Source organism: Canis lupus, chromosome 17 (assembly GCF_011100685.1).
Source record: "Canis lupus familiaris isolate Mischka breed German Shepherd chromosome 17, alternate assembly UU_Cfam_GSD_1.0, whole genome shotgun sequence".
Taxonomy (NCBI): domain Eukaryota; kingdom Metazoa; phylum Chordata; class Mammalia; order Carnivora; family Canidae; genus Canis; species Canis lupus.
The window spans coordinates 50141747-50168067 of NC_049238.1; the positions used below are offsets into that span (position 1 = coordinate 50141747).

At 52.0% G+C, this 26321-nt stretch overlaps 3 protein-coding genes across 9 annotated transcripts; 1 reads left to right on the plus strand and 2 right to left on the minus strand.

The window, feature by feature from the left end:
• The first annotated feature begins 85 nt into the window (after positions 1-85).
• Positions 86-15768, plus strand: PRADC1 (protease associated domain containing 1). Of its 7 annotated transcripts, none has more exons than XR_005372556.1 (6): positions 91-249; positions 2348-2448; positions 2956-3065; positions 3326-3493; positions 8447-8597; positions 12326-15768. XR_005372556.1 is itself a non-coding variant. In XM_038561751.1 (5 exons), exons 1-5 carry the CDS (start codon positions 183-185, stop codon positions 5883-5885), a joined length of 681 nt encoding a protein of 226 aa, XP_038417679.1. In that variant the 5' UTR covers positions 86-182; the 3' UTR covers positions 5886-7196. The 7 variants fall into 7 exon arrangements, 2 of the variants coding, with proteins under 2 accessions (XP_038417679.1, XP_038417680.1); XR_005372557.1 differs by having other exon boundaries at positions 15452-15582; XR_005372558.1 differs by having other exon boundaries at positions 12933-13067.
• SMYD5 (SMYD family member 5) lies at positions 4754-16539 on the minus strand. Its single transcript, XM_038561750.1, has 13 exons — positions 16397-16539; positions 12637-12745; positions 11745-11884; positions 11159-11280; positions 10706-10775; positions 9987-10091; positions 9141-9203; positions 8847-8917; positions 8425-8531; positions 7972-8028; positions 7050-7144; positions 6333-6403; positions 4754-6236 (listed from the first exon to the last, which is right to left on the minus strand). Exons 1-13 carry the CDS (start codon positions 16490-16492, stop codon positions 6083-6085), a joined length of 1260 nt encoding a protein of 419 aa, XP_038417678.1. The 5' UTR covers positions 16493-16539; the 3' UTR covers positions 4754-6082.
• An 856-nt stretch (positions 16540-17395) lies between these two features.
• Positions 17396-22961, minus strand: NOTO (notochord homeobox). Its single transcript, XM_038560606.1, has 3 exons — positions 22598-22961; positions 21163-21377; positions 17396-18711 (listed from the first exon to the last, which is right to left on the minus strand). Exons 1-3 carry the CDS (start codon positions 22959-22961, stop codon positions 18553-18555), a joined length of 738 nt encoding a protein of 245 aa, XP_038416534.1. The 3' UTR covers positions 17396-18552.
• Between the last annotated feature and the right edge of the window lie 3360 nt (positions 22962-26321).

Sequence of the window (26321 nt, forward strand, 5' to 3'; positions counted from 1 at the left end):
GGCGGAACGTGCCGCTCCACGAGCAGGCCTCGGGGCCAATCAGCCGTGGGCCTCGTTCCCGTCCGCCAACCCGCGGTCAGAGCGGGCCTGGGGGCTGGGGCCGGAGCGGCTGTCAGGCTGAAGTCCGGCGAGCCAGCGCGGTGGGGCGGCTGGAGGGAGCGGCGCCGGCCCGGGCCCTGGAGATGGTCCCCGGCGCCGCGGGCTGGTGGTGTCTCGTGCTCTGGCTCCCCGCGTGCGTCGCGGCCCACGGTGAGCGGCAACGGGCGGGGCTGCGCTGCGGGGCGGGGCTGGCCCTCTAGCTTGCTCGCGTGTCGGGCGGGGAGTCCCGGGTCACCTTGGGGACCCCGCGAATTCGGGACAGGGCAGGTCTGGGCATGGGCGATGGACTGAGTGGGTGGTAGTCCCCAGGGACATGAGGAAGGCGCGGCCCGAAGACTCTGAGTCCTCGGCTCCTCACGTCGAAGCAAGACTCCTCTCCACGCCCCCGGTAGCGCCGACCCAGACGGCTGAAGGGGTGACTAGAAGGAACCAGGGACAGCTAGAGAGATAACAAGCTGGAAATAGGTATGTGAGCACTCACGTGGGCATACAGGAGCACACGTTCTTACACGTGGGCCCGCGGGTACAGGCACGCACGTACACACACAACCTGTTTGCTCCTGAAGGAGCACATAAACGTATACACCATACACACGAGCACATACGTATACCCACACTTGATTTACACAGATCAGCAGATGCAACGGCCAGGAAAAGATGTGTGTGGGAAAGTGAGTTCAGTGTTAAGGCTTCTTGGGAATGTATCTGATGGGAAATCCCCATTCCCGGGGAAAAAAAGGCTTAGAGACCAATGCCAAGCCAGTGAAACTTGATCTAGTGGCTGAGTTTTGGGCAGTGGAGAAGGGCAGCTAAAGCCACAATCAGTCCTAACCCTGACACGCAATAGTGGCTTGATGGTTTGTTGACTGACTACTCGACCTGTGGCGGCAGCTTCCACACTTCCACATTCCTCACTTGCTGGGCTAAGGAAACCAGTGATTCAAGTCTAGGTAAAAGATTACACTTTGGTGCTGAAGAGAAGGTCTCAAATGCCAGAAAAATCTGGTTGTTCTGAAAATTCTCTTCCTCATTGCAATGGAGCTGAAAATAGTTGTTCACTCCTTCAACAACCTTTATTGAGCACCCACATATCCTAGCCGCTGTTACATAATGTGGATACAGCATTGAGCTAAGTTACAAAACTATAGCTCTTGCCTTAGTGGAGGAGACAGACATTAAACAAAAAATTATAAATACTATATAATTACAAATTATGTTGAAAATGTCAATGGAGAAAAAGCTCATTTTGAAGGGGCATGTGATAGGGCAGGTTTCTCTAGAGACATTTAAGCTATGACCTAACCAATGAGTAGGAGTGAGCCAGGTGAAGAGGAAGAACTGGGGTAGGGTAAGGGGAGGAAGCCGCCCACGTAGAGGGAACAGTTGCAAGAAGACTCAGAGAAGTGAAGAAACTGAAAGGAGGCCAGGAAGGAGTCGGTGAGGTTGTAGTAGGAGCCAAGAGCCAGATGGAACAGGACCACACTTAAAAGCTTAGATTTTATTTTTAGTGCAAAGGGTAATTGTTGAGGGGTACTGGAGCCATAGGAGTAGTGACCTGATCATATTTGCTTTAAGATATTTTAAGAAGCAGGACACCTAGGTGGCTCAGCAGTTGAGCATCTGCCTTCAGCTCACGGTATGATCCCGCAGTCTAGGGATCGAGTCCCACATCGGGCTCCCTGCAGGGAGCCTGTTTCTCCCTCTGCCTATGTCTCTGCCTCTCTCTCAAATAAATAAATATTTTTTTAAAAGATATTTTAAGAAGCCCCCTGACTGTTGTTTGGGGGAATGGACAGTAGAGAGAAAAAAATGGAGGCAGATAGACTGGTTAAGAAGCTAGACCTGTGAGGACAAGAAATGATAGTGGCTAGACTAGCGGGATGGCAATGGAACCAGAGTCCACTTTTAAGGCTACCACGGCTCCACCCTGAAACTCTCAGGTCCACTTCAGAGCAAAGATAGATTCATCCTGAGAGAGAGAACACAAGGGCTCTCCTTCCTGGCTCCCCTGCATAGCAGCAGTGGTGGCAGCTGCTGATCTCTCTGGGGTTGCTAACTCTCTCTGCATCAGCTCTATCCTTCCCAGGGCAGAGAGCATCTGTCTCACCCACCTGGAGGACTCACTTGGCTGAAGTTGGGTCCCTGAGCCCAGACTAGAGCCAGCCCTGTTGAAGACAAGGTGTCCATGATCTGAACTTGAAGCAGCTTGTTCTCCGGAGGCATCTCACCCATACTCTTTATCTTCCAGGCTTACGCATCCATGATTATTTGTACTTCCAAGTGCTGAGTCCTGGAGACATTCGATACATCTTCACAGCCACACCTGCCAAGGACTTTGGTGGTATCTTTGTAAGTTCAGGGAGACCCTGTCTCTGATCTTGTCTCCACCTCCAGCCCACTAAGTAAGGTGACTCTCTCATCCCTTCAACCAATACTTGAGTGCTGGAACAGAGAAGAGTGCAGAATCCAGCTCTGTCCTCCCAGGACTGCTGTGTAGGAAGAAAGGGCTTCCAGCTAGCTACCCTCCTGGGTGTAATAGGACCTGGACACCAGACAGGGACAAGTTGTCTTTGGGGACACGAAATAGTGAGGAACCAAGGGTTCTGCTAGCTCTGTCTGCACTCTGTGACTTAAGGCAAGTTACTTCCCCTTTGTGGGTCCATGCCAACTCCCCTATGTTGTTCATGGAAAGGCAGGATGGAGTAGGACAACTAAGATAACTCTTGGTGAAAATTTAGTAAAAATCAGTGCCCAGCATACAGAAACTACTATTCACATTTTGTGAGGAACTAGTAGACCAGCCTGATCTTAAAACTGGCAAGTCTCCTCACTCTGACCTATCTAAATGTCTTTCAGCACACAAGGTATGAGCAGATTCACCTTGTCCCTGCAGAACCTTCAGAGGCCTGTGGGGAGCTCAGCAACGGTTTCTTCATCCAGGACCAGATTGCTCTGGTGGAGAGAGGGTAAGGAGCAGAGGCACAGGCATAAAAGGAGGGCAGGTGTAGGGTGGATTCTGAGGTCAGTGTTGGTGGTGGCGCTCTGAAATAACTCACGTTTTTAATGGTCTTTAAGAAATGTCTTAAGGTTCTCCAAGATTTTTGACCATTTACTTATGAGGCTTTATGAAAAATTCCCCCGGTCCTTCTTTCATCCTTCCAGTGTGACAGTCTGAGGGCTAGCTAGGACCCTGCCTTTCCTTTGGTCTTATCACCACCTCTTCCAGGGGCTGCTCCTTCCTCTCCAAGACCCGAGTGGTGCAGGAGCACGGCGGGCGGGCAGTGATCATCTCTGACAATGCGGTTGACAATGACAGCTTCTACGTGGAGATGATCCAGGACAGTACCCAGCGCACAGCTGACATCCCTGCTCTCTTCCTGCTCGGCCGAGATGGGTGAGGGCTCTTTTGTCTTTGGCTGTATCAGCACCAGGCTGGGTGCCACGATTTGGGGAGGTCAGGAGCAATCACCAGTCCCTTCCCCGCCAGCCTCAGTTGGAGGGCCAAGAGTCCTTGGGCCAAACAAGTTGGAGGGCCAAGTCCTTGGGCTCTAGAACTCCCAGAGTGATGGGGACAGTGGGGCATGATGGGGTGCTGAGAAAGTGACCATCACCACCTCTCTTCATGCCCTCCCAGCTACATGATCCGCCGCTCCCTGGAACAGCATGGGCTGCCATGGGCCATCATTTCCATCCCAGTTAATGTCACCAGCATCCCCACCTTTGAGCTGCTGCAACCGCCCTGGACCTTCTGGTAGAAGAGTTGTTCCCACATACCAGCCTTAAACAACTCTGAGCTGGGAAAGGAAAATCCAGGAAGTCTGCTCTTTCGGATTTGGGGATAGCATTTGGGGACAGGGGGAGCCGGGCAGAGGAAAAAGGCTTGGGCCTTGGCTATGCTAAAAGAAGCCATGCCGCTAGCCTTCCCTTCCTCAGGGAACCCCCAAACATCTCATGCCTTGGGATGAGGCAAGAGTCAGACCCCAGAGCTTCTTGGCTAGAATCTGGAACAAAAGAGGCTAAAGGCAGGTGGCCAGAGAGCCACTTGTGACTTGTCCCATCCCACCTGGCTCCAGCCTCCCCCTCCCAAGGTCTCCTTAGTGTACTTCACAGCAATTGCTGGAGTGGTTCAAGGAGCTGGTGTTTGAGGAATTAATAAACCCTCACTGTCTTTTTAGCAATAAAGCCTCTCATCAGGGTTGCAAGCGTGTCCTAGAATAAGAGCACACGGGTGGGAGGGGCTTTCATATTCCTCTGGTCCCATGCTTGTATTTTGAGGGGGAAGAAACTGAGGCCCACAGAGGGTAAATGACTTGCCCACGGTCCTTTAGGACCAGCGCTTAGGTGCTAATCTTGGATCCCAACAGCCTGCTTCCTGCTCAAGAACTCAGGAAGCCATAGTTCAGTCCCCTGAGAAGACTCTTCTAGTAGCCTGGTCCTGGGGATCCACACTAGAACTCAAAGGACCTGTGCTCTTGGCATTTAGAAACATTTGCACAGCAGAGTGTGGGTGCAGAGTGCAGAGAGGAGCCCAAACTGAGAAGCTGCAGCTCCCATCTCCTGCCACCACCTGGTCTAAAGCCATGTGCCTATGCACCACCTATGTGACTGCTGGGTGTCCAGACAGCTTGTTGAGTCATTCTCCATGAAGCATTCCTGCAGAGGCCTGTCACCACTCACACTTTATTAAGAACAGTGGGCAGGCAGGGGCGAGAGGGGGGGTGGGGGGTGCTGGCTGCTGTGAAGGAGTTAAGAACCCGATATACCAGACAGGTGGGCACTAACTGGCTCATGATCTAGGACAACCTACAGGGTGGGCACCTGCCCTCCCAGAGATCCCTCAGCAGGGGGTGTGTGGCAGGCTCCCCAGGGAAGGCAGGCAAAGAAATCTCAAGTGATGGTCTATAATTCCCATAGCATCCAACCCAAGAATGAGGGGTGGTGCTAACCAAGGGGAGGGTGATTCAGTCAGGGCTTATCTCAGAATATCTAGCCCAGCTCCTCTAGATTTCTGGAAGACTTCAATGTTCCTCTCTGAAGACCCTAAAGATGGAAATTGAGGCCAAGAGAGCCCCTCACAGACCCATGTTAAACTGGTCCCAGGGAAGCCTCTTGAGCATCCAAAATTAAGGAGCATAGGCCTGTCATGCCCCAGTGTCAGCCATGCTGCTGGAGTCCTCAGTGGGAAAGAGTGTGAGGAAGGGGTGATGATCCCCCACATTCCCCTCTTGAGGGAGGCAGAGGCCTCTTGCTTACCCCATGTGGCCAGCCACTGTGCCAGGGCCTGGTAGGCAAGGCACAAGGTACAGAGATTTCAGAGTCTGGGGATGGGGTTAATCTCTACTGCCCCAGATGTCCAAAAAGGGGGGGTGGAGAGAAGTATCCCCCTGGTTCAGTGTCCCCGGCACAGAGCCTCAGGGAAGATGCTCTAGAGGCCCAGCTGCGCCTTCCTGCCTCTCCCCGCTCTGCTAGCAGCAGGCAGTTGCCTTAGCAGCTACAAGGGTGGGAGGTGAGGAAGAAAGTAGAAGCAGCTCATCCTTCCTTTCTTCTTCAGTGCAGTCAGGCCATCCTCAGATTGCCACGTTGTTACCCCCTCTGTAGCAGGTTGGAAGGGGGAAGCCTCAGATGGACAGGTAAGCATGGCCATGGGGCCAAGGGGAAGAACACTGTTAGGGCCTGACCTTGGCTGCAGCTGCTCTCATCTGGAGAGTGTGTGTGTATTGTGCGGGGGCAGTTCTGAGAGGCTCAATGACAGCATAGAGCCTGAGCCACTCAGCAGCAGTGTCTAGGGCATGAGGTCTGATGGGAGGTGAGTGCCTAGGGCCTAGGGTCCAGCCTCTGTCCTACCTTCTGGCAGAAACAGAGCTGGAATCGGGGGGAAACCAGGCAAGGGGAATGGGGAGTTCCTTCCAAGCTTCCTCTCTTGGGAGGAAGGCCCCCTTTTCCTGCAGGGTCTGGGGTAGGGTCCCTTCCAGGCAGGGTGACATCACACATCAGTCATCTCATCCCCCAGCTCTGCATCTTCTGGCTCTCCTTCCTCCTCCTCCTCTTCCTCCTCTTCCTCCTCCTCCGAGGTCACATTGGGTTCATCCGCCTCTGCCAGGCATTTGGGGCAGGAACAGACAAACAGATAGTTCTCTCTGCAGGGGATGGGGGATGGTGGTGAGGGTGAAGTCAGGCGGCCACTAGGATGGGGCCTCCCAGAGCCCAGCCACCCACCGCATCCCAGCTGGCACCTGAGGATCTTGTGGCGGCTGTGGCGGCTACGCTCCCGCTGACAGCAGTCTAAGTAGCTGATACAGATTTCCTGGAGGGCAGAGAAGATGTGGCATCTGGCAGTCTGTGCTCTCTCTTAGATGGGAGCCTCCCCACCCACTGCCCCATCTCTACCCACTGCCCCATCTCCCAGGCGCTAGGCCCTCATCCATTTCTCTGTGCCCTCAGCAGACCACAAAGAGGCTTGTGTCTGAGACAGAGAGGGAACTGTGGTTAGCCTCAGGTTATGGTTACAGGCAGTTGATGGCCAAGGTCATAGCTGGGGTCAGAGGTTATCTTGATATGATGCTACTTCCCCTGGAAGATGCATCCAGACTCTGTGTACTGTGCCCAGTCAGGACCCCAAACCCACACATTCATCCACAGCCCAAGCCACAAAGAGCCATCTCTTGCTTTCTTAGAAGAAGTGGATTTGTTGATCAGAAGGTGGCTAGGAAGAAGAATGTGGGCACACAGTTGCCCCTCAATCATTGCTCTGGGGCTTTCTGGCTATTTTGTGAAGAACTGGGGGAGGGGTGGGGTTAGAGCATAATCATGGGGAGAAAGACTCCTGTCCTGGGGCATGTGGGGATTCAACTAAACGGCCTGAACTGGGGGCCCTGGCTATCCTTTGGGGAGAACCTGCAGGGCCAACTGCCCCCTCCCCAACCCCACCCCCCAGTTCCAAGCCCCTTCACCTCTCCTGGCTTGATATCCTCCAAGGCGGTGACATGCAAAAGGAAGTTGTTTTCTGGGAAAGTGGTCTCTGCATTGGGGACACAGCTGTGGTTACCTGAAAGAGGCAAATAATAAGGACTGTTGAGTAATAAAAATAACAGCTTCAAGGTGCAGAGCACTGGTTCCCCATCCTTCCCTGTTCTCTGATCCCTGCTGGGGCTGCACAGATCCTGGCACCCAAGCTTCCCAACTCCCTGTATGGGGCTCTTTCCTGAAGACCACAGAGCACAGGCACACATGCACTTACTTCCTACCCCCTCCCACCTGCCATCACTGCCCCTGCTGTCCTCAGCACTGGGCAGCTGGAGTCTCGCTTGTGTCTCCAGTGTCCCACAGGAGGAGGAGCAGGGCTATGAAAGAACTCCCGTGCCTGACCACTTAACTCAGTCCTGTCTGGTAACAGCTGAGCCAACTAGGCTCTCTGTGAGCCTAGTTTGGGAGGGGCAGAATGGTCCCAGAGCCTGGGAGGGGGGGCTTACAGTGAGGAAATCAGAGGGGGAGAGGCTGAGTCTGCAAAAGACAACTGTGTGAAGTGGCTCTGCTCCTCCCTGTCAGGTGCTTATGAGACTCCCCTTCTTGCCTGAGCTCCCTCCTCCCAAGGTCTTGTAACACCCCCCTCCCGAACCTGACAGGGCAGTGGTGGTATATGCCTAGAATCAGAGTCTGTGTCATACTTGAGCACAGGGCCTGGCCCCCTGGAAGATCTGATATATACACATATATTAAGGCATGAACAGTCCAATAAAAGAATGAATGAGAAAATCCCCAAAGAAGCTCAGAACCAATCCTGCTCCTAGAGTCCTCTCCACCAGCCTACAAGGGACCAAGTAGGAGAGATGTCCTGTGGCCGTAAGGCTACCCCTCCTTAATACCGGGACTCACAGCAGCTCTGAAGCACATACAGGCCAGATCCTTCACAGTTAAGAAACTCGCCAGTTGCTGTAAGACAGTAATATTCAGATGTTATTCTATCCATTTTACTGGGAGGAAAAGAAAACAAGGGTTATGAGGATAGGCACTGGGTCTACTGGGTCTACTGTCTTGCCACTAGTCACTACCATTTCACCTGACCTTGCTTCTTGGAGGCACGAGCTTGCTTTCCCATAAATGGGTATCACCTTACTTGTCCAGGACCCCCCAACCCTCAGGACCGAGCCTCTGTATGGATCTTGGGGTCATGGCTTATCTCTGTGTCCTGTGGATAGATCTCCAGTTTCTCATAGGCACATAGGGATTAGCTTCCCCAACTGTTCGCTTAGAACTCCCTCGGGGGAAGACTGTATCTGAATGGGGGGCATCCAAGGTTGGGTGAGACCAAGGCTCCATCTCACCAACCTGCCTCGATGTCCTTGTACAGCTGGTCAATGAAGGCGTCCAGCTGCTCTCGGTCCTGAGGCTTCAGTTCCAGAGCATCACAGGCATGGACCCACTGGCTCAGGGAGCTGGGGGTCCCAGGCATCCATGGTTGGAGAAGAGGAGGCCCAGCTCACAGGACTCTCCACCTCCAGGCAAGTTAAGCCCACTTCTTTCTCCGGGGCAGAGGCCCATCTTCCCCAAAAGACCAAAGCTCCCAAGAGCAAATTTTACCACCTGAGCCTTTCTGACTCCCACCACTGCATCCAGTCCAACGCTTGGGCCACAGAATTATACCTTACCCCACCCTAATCTTGAAAGGAGATGTGGCTACCTTCCTCTGTCAATCTCCCACCCCAGCCCTGAGAGACAAGTTCAATAGCTTTGGAACATTCCCTCCTAACCTGGTCCCAATTCCTTGGCCATTGGTCCCAACAAGAGCAAAGAGAGACCGGAATCCATCTGGTGTGAACCACTGTGGGGAGAAAGAAAAATGAGTGCACAGACTATAGTCACTCACTTTTCTTCCTGATACAACTCTCCATTTAGGAAGTCTTCTGTGAGTCAGTCCCATCCCAACTTCATACCAAGTCAGCTCGGGGTTAGCTCTTCAAGTAGGAGATGCTGACCTGGTTGCTCCTGGGGAGCTGGAATGGGTAGGAGGCCACTGGTCCCACCTTCCCCAGGCACTCACTCACCTGGCTGAGTGCCTCCTCATAAAGGGCCTCTGTGAAGAGCCTCCGCAGAAGTTCCAGCTGGCCCTGGTGTGGGGGAAGCAGGGAGAGACTTGTGTTCCTGGGGATTTGCCATTAGCACCCAGGCAGGGCCCAGAAGACCGGGTGAGGGAAGAAAAAGGGCCAGCTCTGTAGAATGAGCTTTCCCTGAAGGCAAAGGAAGGCCACAGAGTCCTTATTTCCAAAGAACCTTGGCAGTCTGGTGGATGGTTCCAACCCAGGGTGGCAAACCCAAACTCCTCCCTATTCTCCAGCGCTTGTACCAGGAGGGCTTGAGGCAACCTTGCCTGGAATGTCTGTCCTTACCACCATCTTCCAGGCCCCCTGACCTGGCCTCCGGGCCAGCCTGACTCCCTACTCCTGTCCCCAGAATGAATGTAGGAAGGCCTACCCCAGCTGTCCTTTCAACCCTGCCTGTGCTTTCAGGCAGCTCCTGCCTGGGAGTCTGCTATCCTCCTTGGGTGGGAGTAGGTACTCAGCACACGGGCAGCTAAAATCCTCCTGTTTCACACTGCTCCCTCACCCTAGGGACCCCCAGCCCGTTTTTCTCCGTTGTGACTGACCTGCCCGCTGCTATCCTGAGATTCTGCTTTATTATGTCAGAGCACCCAATCCTTCCTTCCTCTGTCATCATCCTACTTCTCAACTCTTGGTCCATGTTAGGGCACAAAGTTAAATAGTGGCAGGAATATAGGCCCTAGGCTCTAACCTCTTCCTGTGGCTGGGAAGGGACAAATGTGCAGCTCCCGTCAGGCAGCCACAGAACCTTCAAGGCTATTGGGGGTAGGGGGATCACAGGCAAAGACTAACCTTGAATTTGTCCCCCAGGAGTTTGTGGACAATTTCCTCCTCCTCATTGGCTGTTTTATTACAGAACTGGGAGAAGAGTCTGATCCAACGATCTTTATCCTTAGCCTGCAGTGAACAAATAGTCATGTTCACATACACCCGTACATGCATGCATGTGCACACATGGACTTGGGGATGCCTGCCTCCTTGCTGCCCCCTGTGCCCAGGAGGGAGGGTAGGCTGTGATTCTAAAGCCCCTGCCATCAGGGAAACACCAGCACATATGAGATTCTTGGTAGACCCTTCCTTGGCCTGGGAGCTTCCTCCCCTCCCTGCCCACACCCAGCCATCTCCCCAACGGGGCCAGGCTAGCCAGTGTAACACTTAGGAAAGCAGGAGGATGAGGCTGTGGAGCTTCAATGTTAATAGAAGGTGTTGGAGTGGCTCCTATCACTTTACAAGTGAGGCACAATCCTGAAAAAGTGGCACCTGTAAGCTGAGTACGTGACCTGCTGCTGTATAGGACACCCTGTCTTAGACTAGAGGCTGCAGGAAAGATGAGTCTCCTGCCAGACTTATGGTTAGCTGCTCCTGATTTTACATAGCGCATAGCTCTCCTCTGGGAAGCCCAGGGGGAGCTCTTCATCCAAGTCAGGGTTTTGAGGTGAGTGGGGGAAGACTGTGGCCAAGGGGCAAATGAGGTCAGAACTGGCTTCCCTGGGAGGGATGGGTGAACTCACCTGCTTCACTGTGGCCACCATCCGGGCCATCAACATGATGCTTGCAGTCTCAGGGGGGTAGTGAACACTCCTGGGGTGAAAGAAAAAGATCTGGCCTAGAAATTCCCTTCCCAGTAGCTGCATTCAGGGAAGCCCAGTCTGATTGCTATGGAGAATCTTTCCTACCACCTCCATTTATAACCAAAGGGAGGAAGTCATTGGCAAGGATGTGGGCAGGACTTTACATCCCTAGGGGCTCAATGGGGCTCTTCCTGGGAGTGTATACAATACTGAGGGTGGTGGGACTGGCGGCTCACGTTGAAGGCAGGGGGTTGGGTGATGTGACTTCTGTTAAACCCTAAGAATGGAGGAAAAATCAGGGGGATGGCAGTTTAAGACAGATGACTGCATCTGCTGATCTCAAGTAGGCAGGCAAAGAGGGAAGATGAACGGAAGAGATGAAATGCTACCTACCTCCATGCCTCCTGCAGCTTATTGAGAGGATGCAGGGGGTCATCCTGGGAGGGCCCTGGGCACAGGACCTGATGATATTGCTCGGCAGCTGCCAGTCGACATTCTGCACTGCAGTACATCACCTGGATGAGTGGGTGGAGGTCAATACCCTAGGATCTGGCACAGATCCTCATGGTATGAGGCACAGACATTCCTCAGTGGTACTCACCTGCACTAACTGTGTTCCTTCTATGAATAGCCCCTGAGCAGTAGCTCTGTGGCATCATGAGCAGAAAGCATATAGTGTCCTGGGAGCATGTGAGAAGCGCACCCAGGCTTGTTAAACTATGGGAAGGAGAGAGCTTTCAGGTAGAGGGAAGAGCCCTGCCAACGTCCTGGGAAGAGGGCAAGTTCTCATCAGACCTATTTTCTAGAGAGCGGGACTGGGGTAGGGAGGACACAAATGAAGCAGTAACTGAGTCTTTTGAATGTCTTCCCCTACATTATGGCTCTCAGGGGCCGTGACTTGCTCATGGTACTCACAGAGGACTTCAGCTAAGGCCTCTCCCCCAGCATCCTTCCATGTGTACTCCCCAGGGATGCTCACCTGACAGTGGGGACAGTTCTGGTGGAGGTCCTTGCGCACAGCACACAGCTCAGGGTGAGGCAGAACCTGGCCTGGTTTCCCAGTCAGCCTCTGGGCATTCTCCTCTGCCTTCTCCAGTGCCCGAAGGCAGTGGTCACAAGCTGAGGGAGAGAGCCACACAGGACAATGTGAGTAGTGTCTTTAGGACAGGAGCCATGTTTTGTCTTTTTCACAGCAGCATCTCTAGGGCTAAAAATAGTGGCTGGCACATGGTAGGTGCTCAGCAGACATTTGGGAAGTGAATGAACAACCGTGTTAAAGAACAGAATGAGTGAATGATTTCACAGGCATTCCAACACCGATTGGTTTTCATCCTTCTATGGAGTTCCACCCCTCCTGTCAGGCTCTCCCCCCTTCCCAGTGGGACTGAGTTTGTGGGGCTCTCCTCCTAGCCCCTCAGAATGTGCTTTCCCCACATTCTGCAGCCAAGTGACCTCCTTTCATGTTTGTCTGTAGCCTAAGTGTGAAAAAAGCATATGGCTGGAAAAACTAAGTGCATTCTACTTGCTTCTGACCCCTAACTCAGCCTGTTTTGACCACAGGGCCCGTGGCCCTCTCTTGGAGGGGCTGCTCTTTGGCACAGAGCCCTTTGGCATGACACACATCCCCCGTACTCTGACTCAGACTGAGTTCCACCTGAGTGACAGTCCTCCCCCAGGGAGCAGACTGGAAGAGCCCCTCTACCACTCATTCGCAGTCCCAAATGCCCTGACACTAGACAGCAGCATGGTTCTCAGGCACAGTTCTCCAAGGGAAGATGAACTTTTCTCCCAACACCTGAATTCCCAGAGACACCAGAGACACAAAGACAGCTAGGCCCAGCAGCCATGAGGAGTGGACAAGATGTGCTCACCTCGGTAGCGATAAAGTGCATTCCAGAGAAACTGTGCAGCCACCAGGGGCCGTTCTACAAAGACGGTCTCCCCCTTCCGGATCAGTTGTGTGGCAAACAGCCCCTTTCCCTACCAGGGAGAAAAAGGAATAGGATGGCCATAAAGAAAGAAAGAGGACACTGCTCCAAGGATTCCCAGAGGGCTGCCCAGCATCACCCCCCATTCACCTCCCTCTCAGGAGAGGCTTCTGCCTTGGGAGGGTTGGTGGAACATGGTCAGCATCCCCCCATAACTGCCTCCTCTGACCTACTTTCAGCCACACTTCTGTCAGCCTGTTCAGAGCAGAGGAACTGGGATGCGGAGGGAGCTGCCATGTCAGTCAGAGGAGGAGAATTTTTGGAAAGGCCAGAGGAGCACCGAGGCTCCTGTACCAGGAGGTGGTAATGACAGGGTGGTCTTCTTGGAGTTACCCATGTGCCCCCCTCCAGGATCCTGGCAATGATACTGCTGCTCAGGGTTGCAGAGGACTCCTATGCCACAGTAGAGGGAAGCCTAGTTGGGGGAGAATGTGCTGTATTCCCCTGGTCAGTGGGGTACTCACAGGACACAAGTTCTCAGTGTTACACTAAAAGGAATGACAAATTCTAGCATCAACCCTAATACTACTTGCTGTGAACCTTGGAGCCAATTGCTTCACTTCTTTGCATCTGTTTCGCATATGAAAATTATAACAATACCTACGGTAGTTTCCAGGATGCACCTCAACCCAAGCTCACCTTATGAGCTTTAGCTTCTTACTACTCAAAATGAGGTGATGGATGGGCAACAAGGGCATCATCTGGAAGACTCAGAAATGCAGAATCTCAGGCCCCACCCACCCGAGACCTGCTGAAGCAGAATGTGCATTTTAACAAGATGCTCAGATGATGCACATGCATGTTAAAGTCTGAGGCACTGTGGTCTAAAGCACTGTACACAGCCTGTAAGACATGAAGGTGATGCAGAGGGGCTCAGGAGATAGCCTCAGAACCCAGGCAGTTACTGGCCCTGCTGGGCACTTACTCTGGAGGTACACTTAGAGAAGAGGGGTAGTGCCCCTGACAGCACTGAATTGTCACAAAAAGAGAATGAAGGAAGGAAGGAAGGAACGAACGGACATAGCAGTGAGACGTCCCATCATGTGCCCTCTTAGGTAGCTCCCAGTTTCCTTCTAGCATTGGCACTATGGCTAGATAGCAGAGCCTCCCAAAGTCAGAGAAGCAGGAATGTGTAAACCAGGATGGCCTGGAGCAACCCATGAGCTACAGATCTCAACCCTGAATACTCTGGGAACTCTAAGTGCAGAGTGGGACAGCTGGACAAAACCTCTTGCCAAAGCCATTGATGTATCCTTGGTTGCCTTCTTGGAACCCCACCTCCGTGCCTTTTAGTGCCAGACCCAATCTAGCAAAATGAAAAGATGGCCTTCTTCAATGGGACAAAGGGATATCAACATGGACCCACACTATCGCTGACAATCTCAAATCTCAACATTGGGTAAATAACGATGTCTTTCTCTCTCTTTCTGGAGGACCGAATGCAGAAAATACTTAGTCATCAAAACAAAGGGAACAGAATCAAAGCTGGTTCCTTTATGAAACCACTCATCCCCCCAAACATAAGACAGTGTTTCAAGAAAAGCAGCTCTCATTTATATTACCAAGACGCTTGGAGAGAAGTAAACCTGAATGCAAAGGGCATAAATTTGCAAAGATATTTCCAATTTGAAAAATACATTTTAGAAAAAATATTGTGCAAAATTCTACGACTATGTAGTAAATTTTAAAAGCTTTACTAAATGGATAATTTTCTAGAAAAATATAAATCAACAAAACTGAATTCAAAAGGAAGAAAGCCTAGACAAAGAAGCAGTGCCGATTATCTGGTTGACCTGCACCAGTATAGCACTCTGGTTGGCATCCATCATCTTTGGTCAGACACTATCATGTTCTGATTGGTACTGTCCCTGGCACAGTAGTTGGTCAATCTTTAAAAGATTGCTCTGGCAAATATCCAGAAAAGCAATAGAGAAAATAGTCAAAAACAACTCCCATGTGAGGCCCCTAGTCCATATGGTTTATGACCCACCTCTCTCAAGCCAAAGAATAAGTAATCCTTATGCTATTTTAACTATTCAGTAACAGAAAAATGGGAAGCTTCTCCATTTTACCAAAAAACAAGTATAACTCTGATGTGGTAATTTGAGGAAGATAGCACAAAGGAAAAACCTCACAAATCAATCTTGCTTGATGAATATTGATGTAAAAAGCTTGGCATAATCTATCTTGTCACCATGTCTGGGTGGGTATGTGATTTTCTCCAGCGACAGATCAGGTGTGGGCATGGAGGGGGTGGCCAGCTCATTCTTCTAGGGGTGGGGTTTGATAGAGGGCTGGGAAAGGTCAAGTGGACAAGCAGAATGGCTGATGTGATGAAGTGAGAGGAAGAAGGGAAGAGAGGAGGGGCTGAGATAGGGGGTGCAGTGAAGGGAAAGGTGACTATCTTTGTGTGCTAGGAGTGATAGAACCCAGACACCATCAAACTATGACCTAGTCAAGAACCCCAGGGGCCTGTGGTGGATATGGAAATGTGAGCAGCTGAGAACACCAAGGATATAGGGGAGCTGCTTTATCATGGAAGGAGAGGAATGCTCCAGATGTGCCTTGGAGTGGAAAGAAGGCAATAGTGGGTTCGGTTGGGGAGATCAGGAGGCAGATGACTAGAAGGCTGACCTCTTGGGTAGGGTCCAGGAATACACAGAGCCATTACTCACGATAAATTATTCAACTTCCTCAGCAAACAAAGAAATGTATATGAAAGTGATACCATTTTCCACATATCACTTGGCAAAGTTAACTGGGAGAGAAAACACTCTGCTGAAGGGAACAAAAGGATGTGTGCACAGAAATTGAGCTTCAAGACCTCTGACCTCAGAGATGAAAAAATAAAGTACAACATACAAGTCCACAAATAAGTAGTTGGTTGAATAACTGCGTCCATCCCGTGAAACAGCTCTTAAAAATACGTAGAAATAGGTTTATTGATGTGATTTACTGCTGCATCAAACAGCGATTTCTAAAATTGTAATTTTAATATTCACATATTTGTACATAGTACAGGATTATGAGTGATTTTTACTTTCTCTTTCCTTACATGCATTTTCGGTAGTTTTCTTTAACTTTTAAAACACGATAATCTAGCGACAAAATTACGTCACTCTCCTATTTAAACGCTTCAAATGCTCCCAGGGGCTTCGAGCTCTGGTCCAAATTTCTTAGCATCCCAAGGCCTTTCATGGAAGGTCCTAGTCTCCCTCCACACCCCACCCCCAAATCTCACCTAGAAAGATCCCTGAGGGCCCAGGCTTGTCTCTACCTCCGTTCCCTCCGCTCAGCATGTCCCCGCCCACCACCCCCGGGCCCAGCCTGGCGCGTAAGCCCCGGCGCCCCGCGTCCCCTACCCCGGCCCTGCGTGGAGCGGCGGGAGTAGGGCCGCCGGCGGGCGCTCCGGGTTCCGCGGAAAGGGGGAGCGAACGGAGACTTCGGGGCTCCCGATCCACCGCGTGACCTCCCCGGAAGCCTTCGCGCGGGGACAGACCGGGAGCCCCCGGGCCGCGAGTAGGGAGCGAGCCGCCGAGTCCGAGCAGCACAGGAGCTTCCAGGCTCCGGGCCTGGGATCCCACGTGGCTGTCTCCATGGCCGGACAGAGTGGGGGCTCGCGGCGGCTCTGCCTTGGCCTTACCTTAGCGCTGCTTACGAAACGGACTTCCACCGCGACCCGGGCCTTGCCCGCCACGCCCACGCAGAAGGAGAACACGTCGCCCATGGAGGCCGCCATCTTGGGCGCGCCTCCGCCTCCTGACCCTTGACCTCGCCTCGACCCGGGAGGCCCCGCCCTCTCCGGCCCCGCCCCGCCCCCGCCCCCGCCCCCGGCGTGTGTGTCTCGGAAGGCGTGAGGGTTTGCGCTCTAGGGAGTCCGAATTTGGATCCCTTTAATCCATGCTTAGGTCGATTGGCTGGATGTAGCTGGGTCTGCCTTTGTGTTGTACATCTGTGCGCTTTTGCGTCTGTGTCTCCGTACGTACCTGTGTGTGTATAGTTTTGATGGATCTGTGTACAGTTCGTGTTTTTGTGCCTGTTGTCTCTCCACCCAGTGGCCTGAGTCCAGCGCTCTTCCGACCCAGCCGAGGGGTGGGACAGCAGCCGGCCGATTTCTACCGTCTCGGATCTACTTGAAAGGAAGGACTAGCTTACTTAGTAGGATAGTAGGATGCACCTATCCATCCTACTCAGTCGGGTGCAAGAATTCCCTTTTCCTTAGGCCTTCTACGGCAGATCAAGCTGGAATTGTGCTTCTCTCAGCCCCTAAAGGGGTTTAGGGACCTTGCAGCCTAGGGGTGGTGGAAGAGGGTACATGGTAGACCTCAGGTCTGAGGACCCCTGAAATTGTATGCAGAAGTAGTGTCATATGCACATTGTCCTGGAAACCGAAGAGGGGCCTGTTTTCTCATTCAGGACCCCAAGAAGCTGAAACCACTGACTTAAAGCATCTATTCCCACAGCCAAGCCTGATCACCATGCCTTTTTGTCCTCCAATTGATTCTGCACTCCTTGAAAAAGGACGTGTGTCTGTTCTGTTATGGTCTCATGGTGACACTGGGGGATTGGGTAGAGCCCAGTAACTGCTGAACAGGTTAACTGTTGATTTTTTTTTTTTTTTATTTTTAAAAAGTTAAGCCAATTGAAGAGGCAGGTGCTAGAAGAGGTAGATGCAGCTGGATCCCTTTGATTGAGGGAGTTGACTTTGGGTCCAGCATTAGGAAGGATTTCCCTTAAGACTGGGAGAGAGAAGGGTTCTTGGGGCTAGACGCTGGCCTCTCTGAAGCCTGTGACCTAGTGTCTAGGAGAGGCTGGTCTACCACTACCTTGGAAGCATGTGGTTTTCCAGGGCAACCTCTGCTCCCTGCCTTTCCTCTTTCCTTCAGAACACTGCCGACAGCAATGGGGACCATGCCTTCTCTCACCACGAGGTGGCAGGGCAGGCCTCTTTTCACCAGCTCACCTCACTATGGAGAAACCATCCTAGGTTCTAAATCAATACCCTTAACAGAGGCCTGTCCAGGAATGAAGAAAGCTAGAAAAATCAGGTCTGGAATTGCTGGTGACTGGCCTCACATGGGTAGACTATCAGCAGGTTTCTTATAGAAAAACTTAGCAGCTTCCTGGGAAGGAAAGCAGATCATGAGTTAAGATCTTGAAGGGGGAGAAGTTATAACTGTCTCCTGGAAATAAGCAGAGTGACAAAATGCCTGCCTTGGCAAAGGTAGAGCCAAATTTCTCTATTTTATGTAATGGTGGAGAGGAATGAGGGTGGATAACTATAGGGGAAAAGATCGTGGCCAGGGTAGCATGCCTGCTTCTACTCAGGCAGCTGGGGCTGAGCTACTGAAAGTGGTAATAGTTCAGACAAAATAAGAAAACTTTGGGAAACTCCATGAAGGCAAGTAGGCAAAACAGTTTACCTTTCCCTCTTTGCTTCCAACTCCACCACCTTCAGAGGGCAAGAGGCTTCTAGGCCCAGACACTGATTCAGGGAGGCCCCTTCTCAGCCAGGCCAGGTCAGTAACAGATGAAATACCTGGAGAGGCCAGTTCTGGTGTAAGCACCACACCAGAACGCAGATTTCCCCAGGTGAAGGAAATCTAGAAACCTTAACAGTTACTGAACACTTAGCACCCAGTCTGGTACACTGTAACAGCTTTACAGACATCCTGTCAGCTCTGGGAGGACTAAGTTGTTCATGCACCCATTACACAGGTGAAGAAAAAGGCCTCAATAGTTCCAGTTAGTTCCCCCAAGAAGAACTAGCCCAGATGGCCTCGGGCTCTGTTCCAGTCCTCAGCTGTCCACTCCTGACTCAGTGTCTTCTCTCTGTATGCTGTTATCAGAGCTGCTGGAGGGCTCATCCTGGGGGGCAGCCACGGCAGATACAGCTGGCAGCTTCAGCCTTTGCTGCTTCTGATACTTGACCCTGCGGTTTTGGAACCAGATTCTCACCTACAATCAGAGGCAATGGTCAGAGGCTGGAATATGACCAGCAGCTCCCCTGGTCCCCGCCCGACACACAGTGACAACTGCTCTTTGGGCCCACATTCGCTCTTTTATATATGTATGTATTCTTGAGAGACACAAAGAGAGGCAGAGATATAGGCAGAGGGAGAAGCAGGCTCCCTGCGGGGAGTCTGATACAGGACTCGATCCCAGGACCCCGGGATCACACCCTGAGCTGAAGGCAGATGCTCAACCACTGAGCTCCCCAGGCATCCCTGCTCTTTCTTCTAACAAAGCATCTCCTCCCAAACACCTTTCCCTATAATTTCAGACACCACTTGTTCATCCAACAAATATTTATTGAGCTCCTTTATGTACTAGGTACCATCCTAGGTGATGGTGATACATGGTGGAGCAATAGAGCTATGGTCCCTGACCTCATAGAACTCACAGTCCAGAGAAAGGAAAATAACAAACATGGAAACAAAGAAATACATAAACACAAATGGGGGGTTTGAGCCTCTCTGAGGAACCAGCACTTAAGCTGAGGTTGAAGGATAAGAGGCTGGTTTAATGGGGACAGAGAAAAGCAGGCCGGAACAGGGGACGACATGTAGGAAAGTGTGGTGTGCTTGAGGACCAGAAAGGAGGAGAGCATGGCTGAAGTATCTGAGACGGAGATGGGGAAGTGAAGGAAGGGAAAATGAGAGGAGTCAGCAGAGGCCAGATCACCTAGGACCATGGAAGCTATGTGAAGAATATAAAAGGAGATGCAGAAAGATGGCTGAGAGGCTACTGCAATGATCCAGAAAGAAGCTGGGATTGGGATGAACTAGGGGCAATGGAGAAAACTGAAGTGATCCTGTATTTTGAAGGTATAGGTGACAAGGCTTGCTGATGGACTGGAGGTGGGAGAGAAGGAGGAATCTAGGATGACTTGGTATTTTGAGCAATTGGATGGATGGTGGAGCCATGAGTTAGGGAGAGGAACAGATCTGGAGAGGGAAAAGGTCAAGAATTGAGGTTTAGGTTTGTTAAGTTTGAAATGCCTACCCAGAAGACATCCAAGTGGAGACCTCAAGAAGGTAGGTAGATGTACAAGTGAGAAAAAAAGGAGTGGGGACGCCTGGGATGCTCAGTGGTTGAGCATCTGCCTTTGGCTCAGGCCATGATCATGGCCTGATGGGGATCAAATCCCGCATCGGGCTCCTTGGAGGGAGCCTGCTTCTGCCTGTGTCCCTGTCTCTCTCTATATGTCTCTCATGAATGAATAAATAAAATCTTAAACAAAAAAAAAAGAAAAAGAGGGATCCCTGGGTGGCGTAGCGGTTTGGCGCCTGCCTTTGGCCCAGGGCGCGATCCTGGAGACCCAGAATCGAATCCCACATCAGGCTCCCGGTGCATGGAGCCTGCTTCTCCCTCTGCCTGTGTCTCTGCCTCTCTCTCTCTCTCTCTGTGACTATCATAAATAAATAAAAAATTTAAAAAAAAAGAAAAAGAAAAAGAAAAAAGGAGTGGGTGGAATATAAATCTGGGAGTTGTTGGCTTATAGATGGTATTTAAAACCGTGGGGATAAGGATGCCTGGGTGGCTCAGCAGTTGAGCGGCTGCCTTCAGCTCAGGGCATGATCCTGGGGTCCTGGGATCGAGTCTCCCATTGGGCTCCCCACCAGGATCCTGCTTCTCCCTCTGCCTGTGTCTCTGCCTCTCTGTGTCTCTCATGAATAAATAAATAAAATCTAAAAACAAACAAACAAAAAAAACTGTGGGAATAAATGAGATCAGCTGGGGAGACAAATTTGAGGTCACAAAGAGAAGAGTACCCCTACAGAGATGACAGAGAAGTGGCCAGAGAGCTGGTAAACCAAGAATGTGGTATCCAGAAGCCAAGGGAAGTGTGTGTCAATAGAGAAGGTGCAGTCAACTGAATAAGAGGAGGACAGCATCTGCTGAGTTTGGCAACCTGGAGGTCATTAAGGGACCCGGAGGAGAAGTTCCGATGGAACAGTGGGGAAAGAATTCATATTGGAATGAGTTAAGCAGATGGGAAATGAGGACACAGAGTGACTATAACAAGTTCTTGGGAAGTCTGCCTATGAAAAGAGCAGAAAAATGGTGTAGTGGCTAGAGGAGAATATGGAGATCAAGGGAATGTTTATTACTATTTTTAATATTTTGTCCTTGAACATACTTAATTTCACTGTCAGCTTCTTTTTTTTAACATGGAAACATAAAGTTCTAGATTAATATCTAGATTGTGTGTCATTCCATAATGTGGTTTCAAATGTGGGACTATTTTGCTCATTCATGTAGGGAGTGTGCCAAAGATTGTGGCCTGCCTCCCCCAGTGGCCTGGCCCAAGAGGCAGAGGGTCCATGTCTCCCCCCAACCTCACCCAGGGCCTTCTGGTCTGCCTCCATGTGCAGCCACAGTCCTGCAGCAGTCCCCTGCTCTCACCTGATTCTCTGTAAGGTTGAGCCGGGCTGCTAGCTGAGCTCTCTTCTTCCCCACAAGATTGTGCTGCTTTGTAAAGACGTTCTCCAACTCTTCCAGCTGCTTCAAGTTAAAAATAGTCCGAACCCTCTTTTGGGGTCTCTCAGTGTCCTGAAGTTCCTCTGCTGCAGCCCAGTCTGGGGTACCCCAGAAGCCTGAGCAGTGAGCCAGCTCTAAGCCTAAAGAGCATATGTACACACACACAGACACAAACAATATGCATAAAATACCTCTGGAAGGATAAAGAGATTGGTATCCTTGGCTGCTTGTGGGGTGGGGTTAACCAGGTGACTGGGGAACAGGAATGTTAAGGGGAATTCTCTAACTTAAACATTTTGAAGTTTGAGCTGTATGAATGTAATAACTATGCAAAAACGAACTTGAAAATGAGATCACTGTAATATAAGATGGTAAACTGCAATTCAGAGCTCCGCAGTGTGAGGAGGTTAAGGAAAAGTGGCTTGGAGCCATGCGCACGTCGCTCAGATGCAGTGGCATGAATTTGGATGGGGTAGAGAGCCTAGAATGAGGGTGGGGTGGAGAATGACCGGCTGAAAGGGGAAACGCAGAATGGAGAGAGCCCGGGGAGTAGGCACCAGGTAAAACTGTTACATGGATCTTGGTAACGGGTTGACACGGCTTGCACTGACTTTGCTCAGGGGTAGGTGGGAAAGCATGAATCAGATTGCCAAAAATGGCAAAGGCTCCTGTAGGTGGATGTTAACGCTAGAGAACGTTAGGGAAACAGTTCAATTCTCTTTGGGATGGATGGATGGATGGATGGATGGATGGATGGATGGAGATGCGTGGTTGGATGCATGGACGGATTTATTTATTCGGCTGGAAGTGCCTGCGCCGCACCGCCTGAGGTCCCCCTCTAAGAGCGCCACAGGCCAGCAGGCTCGGGGCAGTGAGCGGCGGCGGGGGCGGCACTGGGGTCCGGGAATCTGTCCGCTCCTCCCAGCTCCTCGCCGCACCTCACCACCGCAGCAGCCGCTTCGCCCAGATAAAACGCGGCCGTCCGTTCCGGGGAAGAGAGCCGCTTTGCGGATGAGCGTGCGCTACCGAGCGTGAATTATCCGAGGGCGTGGAGGGAGCGAGAGACCGTCGACCCCTTCGAAGGGCCGCTCTGCAGCCCCAGGCTGGCCGCGGCCGCGCCTTCCGAGGCCCGCATCGCACGCCGCGCCTCCCTCCTCAGCAGCGCGCGTGGGGGGCAGCTCGCGCGGCGGTCCCTGGTCTCCGCCAGTCCCTCCCGCGGGCCTCGGGCTGCACCGCACGGCCAAGGGGCACGGGCCCCGCCCCGCTCCGACCGCGCGTGGCTCTCGAGCTCAGGGCCTTCTCCCCTGCCGTGTGCCCACCGTCGCGGCTGCCACGCGCCCGCCGCCCCGCCACCTCGTACCTGTGACGCCGAGGCCCCCCCGAAGGCCGCAGCAGGGAGCCAGGCGGAGCCCGGGCCGGGGCGGCTGGGGGCGAGGCTGGAGGAGACCCGCGCTCAGGTAGGCGGGCAGCCACGTCGCGGGAAGCCCGGAGGGCGCGGGGCCGGGCCGCGGGGCGGCGGGCGCGCGGCGGGCGGGCCTGGCCAGGATGGCCTCGACGGAGAAGGACGAGTCCAGGCGCCCGGGAGCCCGCGGAGTGCCTGGGCCTGGGGGGCGGCGCGGGAGCGCGGGCGGCCGGGGCGCGCGGGAGCCGCCTGAGCGCGGGGGCTGGTCCCGAGCGCCGGGGGGAGCGGGCGGCCGGCGGGCTCGCGGCGCGGGGCTGGGCATTGGGCGGCCGTGCGGGGAGCGGAGCGGAGCGCTGGAGGCGAGGGCGGCACCCGGCCACTGGGAGGGAGACCCCGCCGAGGGCTAGGAGCTTACATGGGGCGGGGCGGGGCGGGGCGGGAAGGGGCGGGGCGGCCCCTTCTTCAGCCGCCCAGGCGGGGCCTCGGCGCGCTGCGGGGCGCAGACCCCCCAAAGCCCGCGCACGCCTCCCGGGCTAGTTGGGCGCTGCCTCCCTTCCTCCGCCTTTGAATATGCGCACCCCGGCGCGGTGGGAAAGGGCCCTGGGCTCGCTGGGGCGCGCGGGTGAGCCGCCGCCTGGCCACCGGGCGCCTTCGGGCCTGGGCTTATCCTTGCGCCGTCTTCCAAGCAGAAGCCCCAGCCAGATTCGCCTGCGACTAAGCAGACTTTAAAAAAAAAAATATATATATATATATATATTTTTTTTTTAAATATCTTTTTTAAAATTTTTATTTATTTATGATAGTCACAGAGAGAGAGAGAGAGAGGCAGAGACACAGGCAGAGGGAGAAGCAGGCTCCACGCACCGGGAGCCCGACGTGGGACTCAATCCCGGGTCTTCAGGATCGCGCCCTGGGCCAAAGGCAGGCGCCAAACCGCTGCGCCACCCAGGGATCCCTATTTTAAATATCTTGATAAATACGGTGAAAACTAAATTTCCCATCCGGCACCCCAGAACACGGGGTGTGGGGAGCCCCCTGGCACCAGGACCCTGGTTCCGCACCAGGACCCTGCGTGGAACTGCCAGAGATGATTCCAACTTGGAGGTGCTGCTTCTTGGCCCCCCATTTGTATAGTGGGCATGTGTGTCAAGTTTTCTAATTTTATTTTTTTGCGTAACAAAGCCAAACTCCATTCCCGAACACCTTTCCACTGTGGCTCTGAGGAAGCCTCAACACAGTGCCCTCTCCTGCCCAAGACCAGAGGTCCCAGTACCCCGCTGGGTCAGGGTAGAGGCAGAGCAGGGAGGGGGGCTTCCTCGTGTTTTCTTTCAAACGAAAAACATAACCTTATTTTTCTTCACAAAAGCAAAAAAAAAAAAGAAAAGAAACAAACAAAAATATCAATCTTTGAACTATAAAAAACAAAAACAAAAAAAACCCCAGACCTGGCCTGTCCTGCCTGGAGACCCTGCCACGGTTACCAATTTTTTTTTTTTGGATCATTCCAGGAACTTTTTGCACCCACATTACCTGAACCCCACTGGGAAAAAAAAAATCTTTCCTCTATCCCAAAAGGTGTTAGGAGAGAAAAGCTGTAACGGTTCCAGCTTAAGAAATACTCTTTATTACCAATGCATAGGAGTTGTGTATGAAACTCCTTGAGTTATGTAGGTTTAGGGCCGACATTTGTATTCCTGTTTTACAGGTGAATAATCACTACTTACTAGCTTGGGCAAATTACAAGTTACGGTTTGTATTTTCTTACCTGTAAAATGGGTGATAATAGTAGCCACCTGGTGGAGTTGTTGTGCAGATGACAGGAGTTAATCCATGTAAAGCATTTGAAATTGGCCAGGTACATGGTGAGCATTGTGCTTTGCTTGTGACACTCAGAGCGATTCTTGTTGCATCCTGCCTCCTCAGATTGATGGCTGACATTGAAACTACTCAATCAGGCTGAAGGCAGTTCCATGCCATTGTCAATAGGCATCAGCTATTTGGGACACAAACACGTCCCTGTCTGCTCTGCCTGGGACGCCTTAGTCCTTAGAGGAACCTTGCTGAGGCAAGCAGCTGCCTGCCTCACCCTCTTTCCCACTTTAGCAAATACTGGCTCCACCTTCTGGACAGCACCCCCAGGCAGCCTGGAACCTAAGATTCTGGGTGAAATCATCAGTGGGTGGCCCAGCTAGTCCCAGGTCTAGGCTTACTGTGGTCTGGCCAGGGGTGCTGGGTCATAGATGAGGGGACTCCAGTGACAACTCTGAGAAGGGGGTGTGGATGGAATGCAAACTCAGAAGAGGAGCTCTCACTGACCTGAAGTCAGACCCACTGGGGGATCAAATGAAAGTTCTAGAGCACCCCCACATTAACTCCTAAATCCAACACACACCATTTCTCAACATATTTTTTAAATATTTTATCCACTTATTTGAAAGACAGTGTGTATGTGTGTGTGTGTGTGTGTGTGTGTGTGAGAGAGAGAGAGAGAGAGAACATGAGGACGAGGAGGAGCAGAGGGAGAGGGAGAAGCAGACTCCCTGAGGAGCAGGGAGCCCCACTCCAGGCTGGATCCCACCACCCCAAAACCATGACTTCAGCTGAAGGCAGACACCTAACTGACTGAGCCACCAGGTGCCCCAACATATCTCTCTCTCTTTTTTTTTTTTAACATATCTCTTTTTAAGGAGATTTTCCTTTCCTGTGCCACCCCCAGGACAGTCCCCGCCCAGATGGCAGTGCCAAGGATGCCAACAGCATGCTTGTGAATAGGGATGCAGGCATCCACCTCTTCAGACCCACAAAGACAATAACAGCTCATGCTGTTGGGGGCTAGTGGAGCACAATGATAGAAAACGTAGATTTTAGAGTTGGAAAAAACCTATCTTTAAATTTCAGCTTTGTCACTGAACATTTCTGTGACTTCAGATAAGTGGATTATTCACTCCAAGCCTCCAATTTCTTGTAAAATGAGAATGATCTCTTGGGTGAGAAAATAATACTCACCTGATGGGATTGTTACAAGAATGAAATAAAAGGATGTTTTTCGCTAAATGGTAACTATTACGGGGAGGAGAGAGGAGATTTATATTGGTAGATGAGGTGGGCTAAGCTTCTTAAAAGGATTTAGTGAGAGGGTGGGGACAGATTTATAAGGCCAAGATAAAGTATCTGGTCTGTGTCACTTTATGCTCTGAGACTCTCAATGGGCTAATCTTGCAGCAGCATGCACTCTGGAATTAGGGGGCATTGACAAAGAACAAGGTAAAACTTGTAAGATGGAAGGCTTAACATTTTTAGTCTGGGGTGCCTGGGTGGCTCAGTCTGTTAAATGTGAGCCTTTGCCTCAGGTCATGATCCTGGAGTCCCTGGATTGAGTCCCATGTTCCAGTTCCCTGTTCAGTGGGAATTGCCCTTCCTCCTCTTATGCTCATGGGCACACACTCTCAAAAAATGATTGTATTTATTTGAGAGAGAGAGAATGAGCACTGGGGAAGGGCAGAGGAGAGAGAGTGAGAGAGAGAAGCAGACTCTGTGCTGAGCAGGAAGCCTGATGCAGGGCTTCCTCCTGGAATCTAGAGACTGTGACTTACCTGAAGGCCGACCTTCAACCTACTGAGCCACCCAGGCTCCCGAATAAAAAAAAAAAAAAAACATTTTAAATCTATCTGTGCTGATTTTT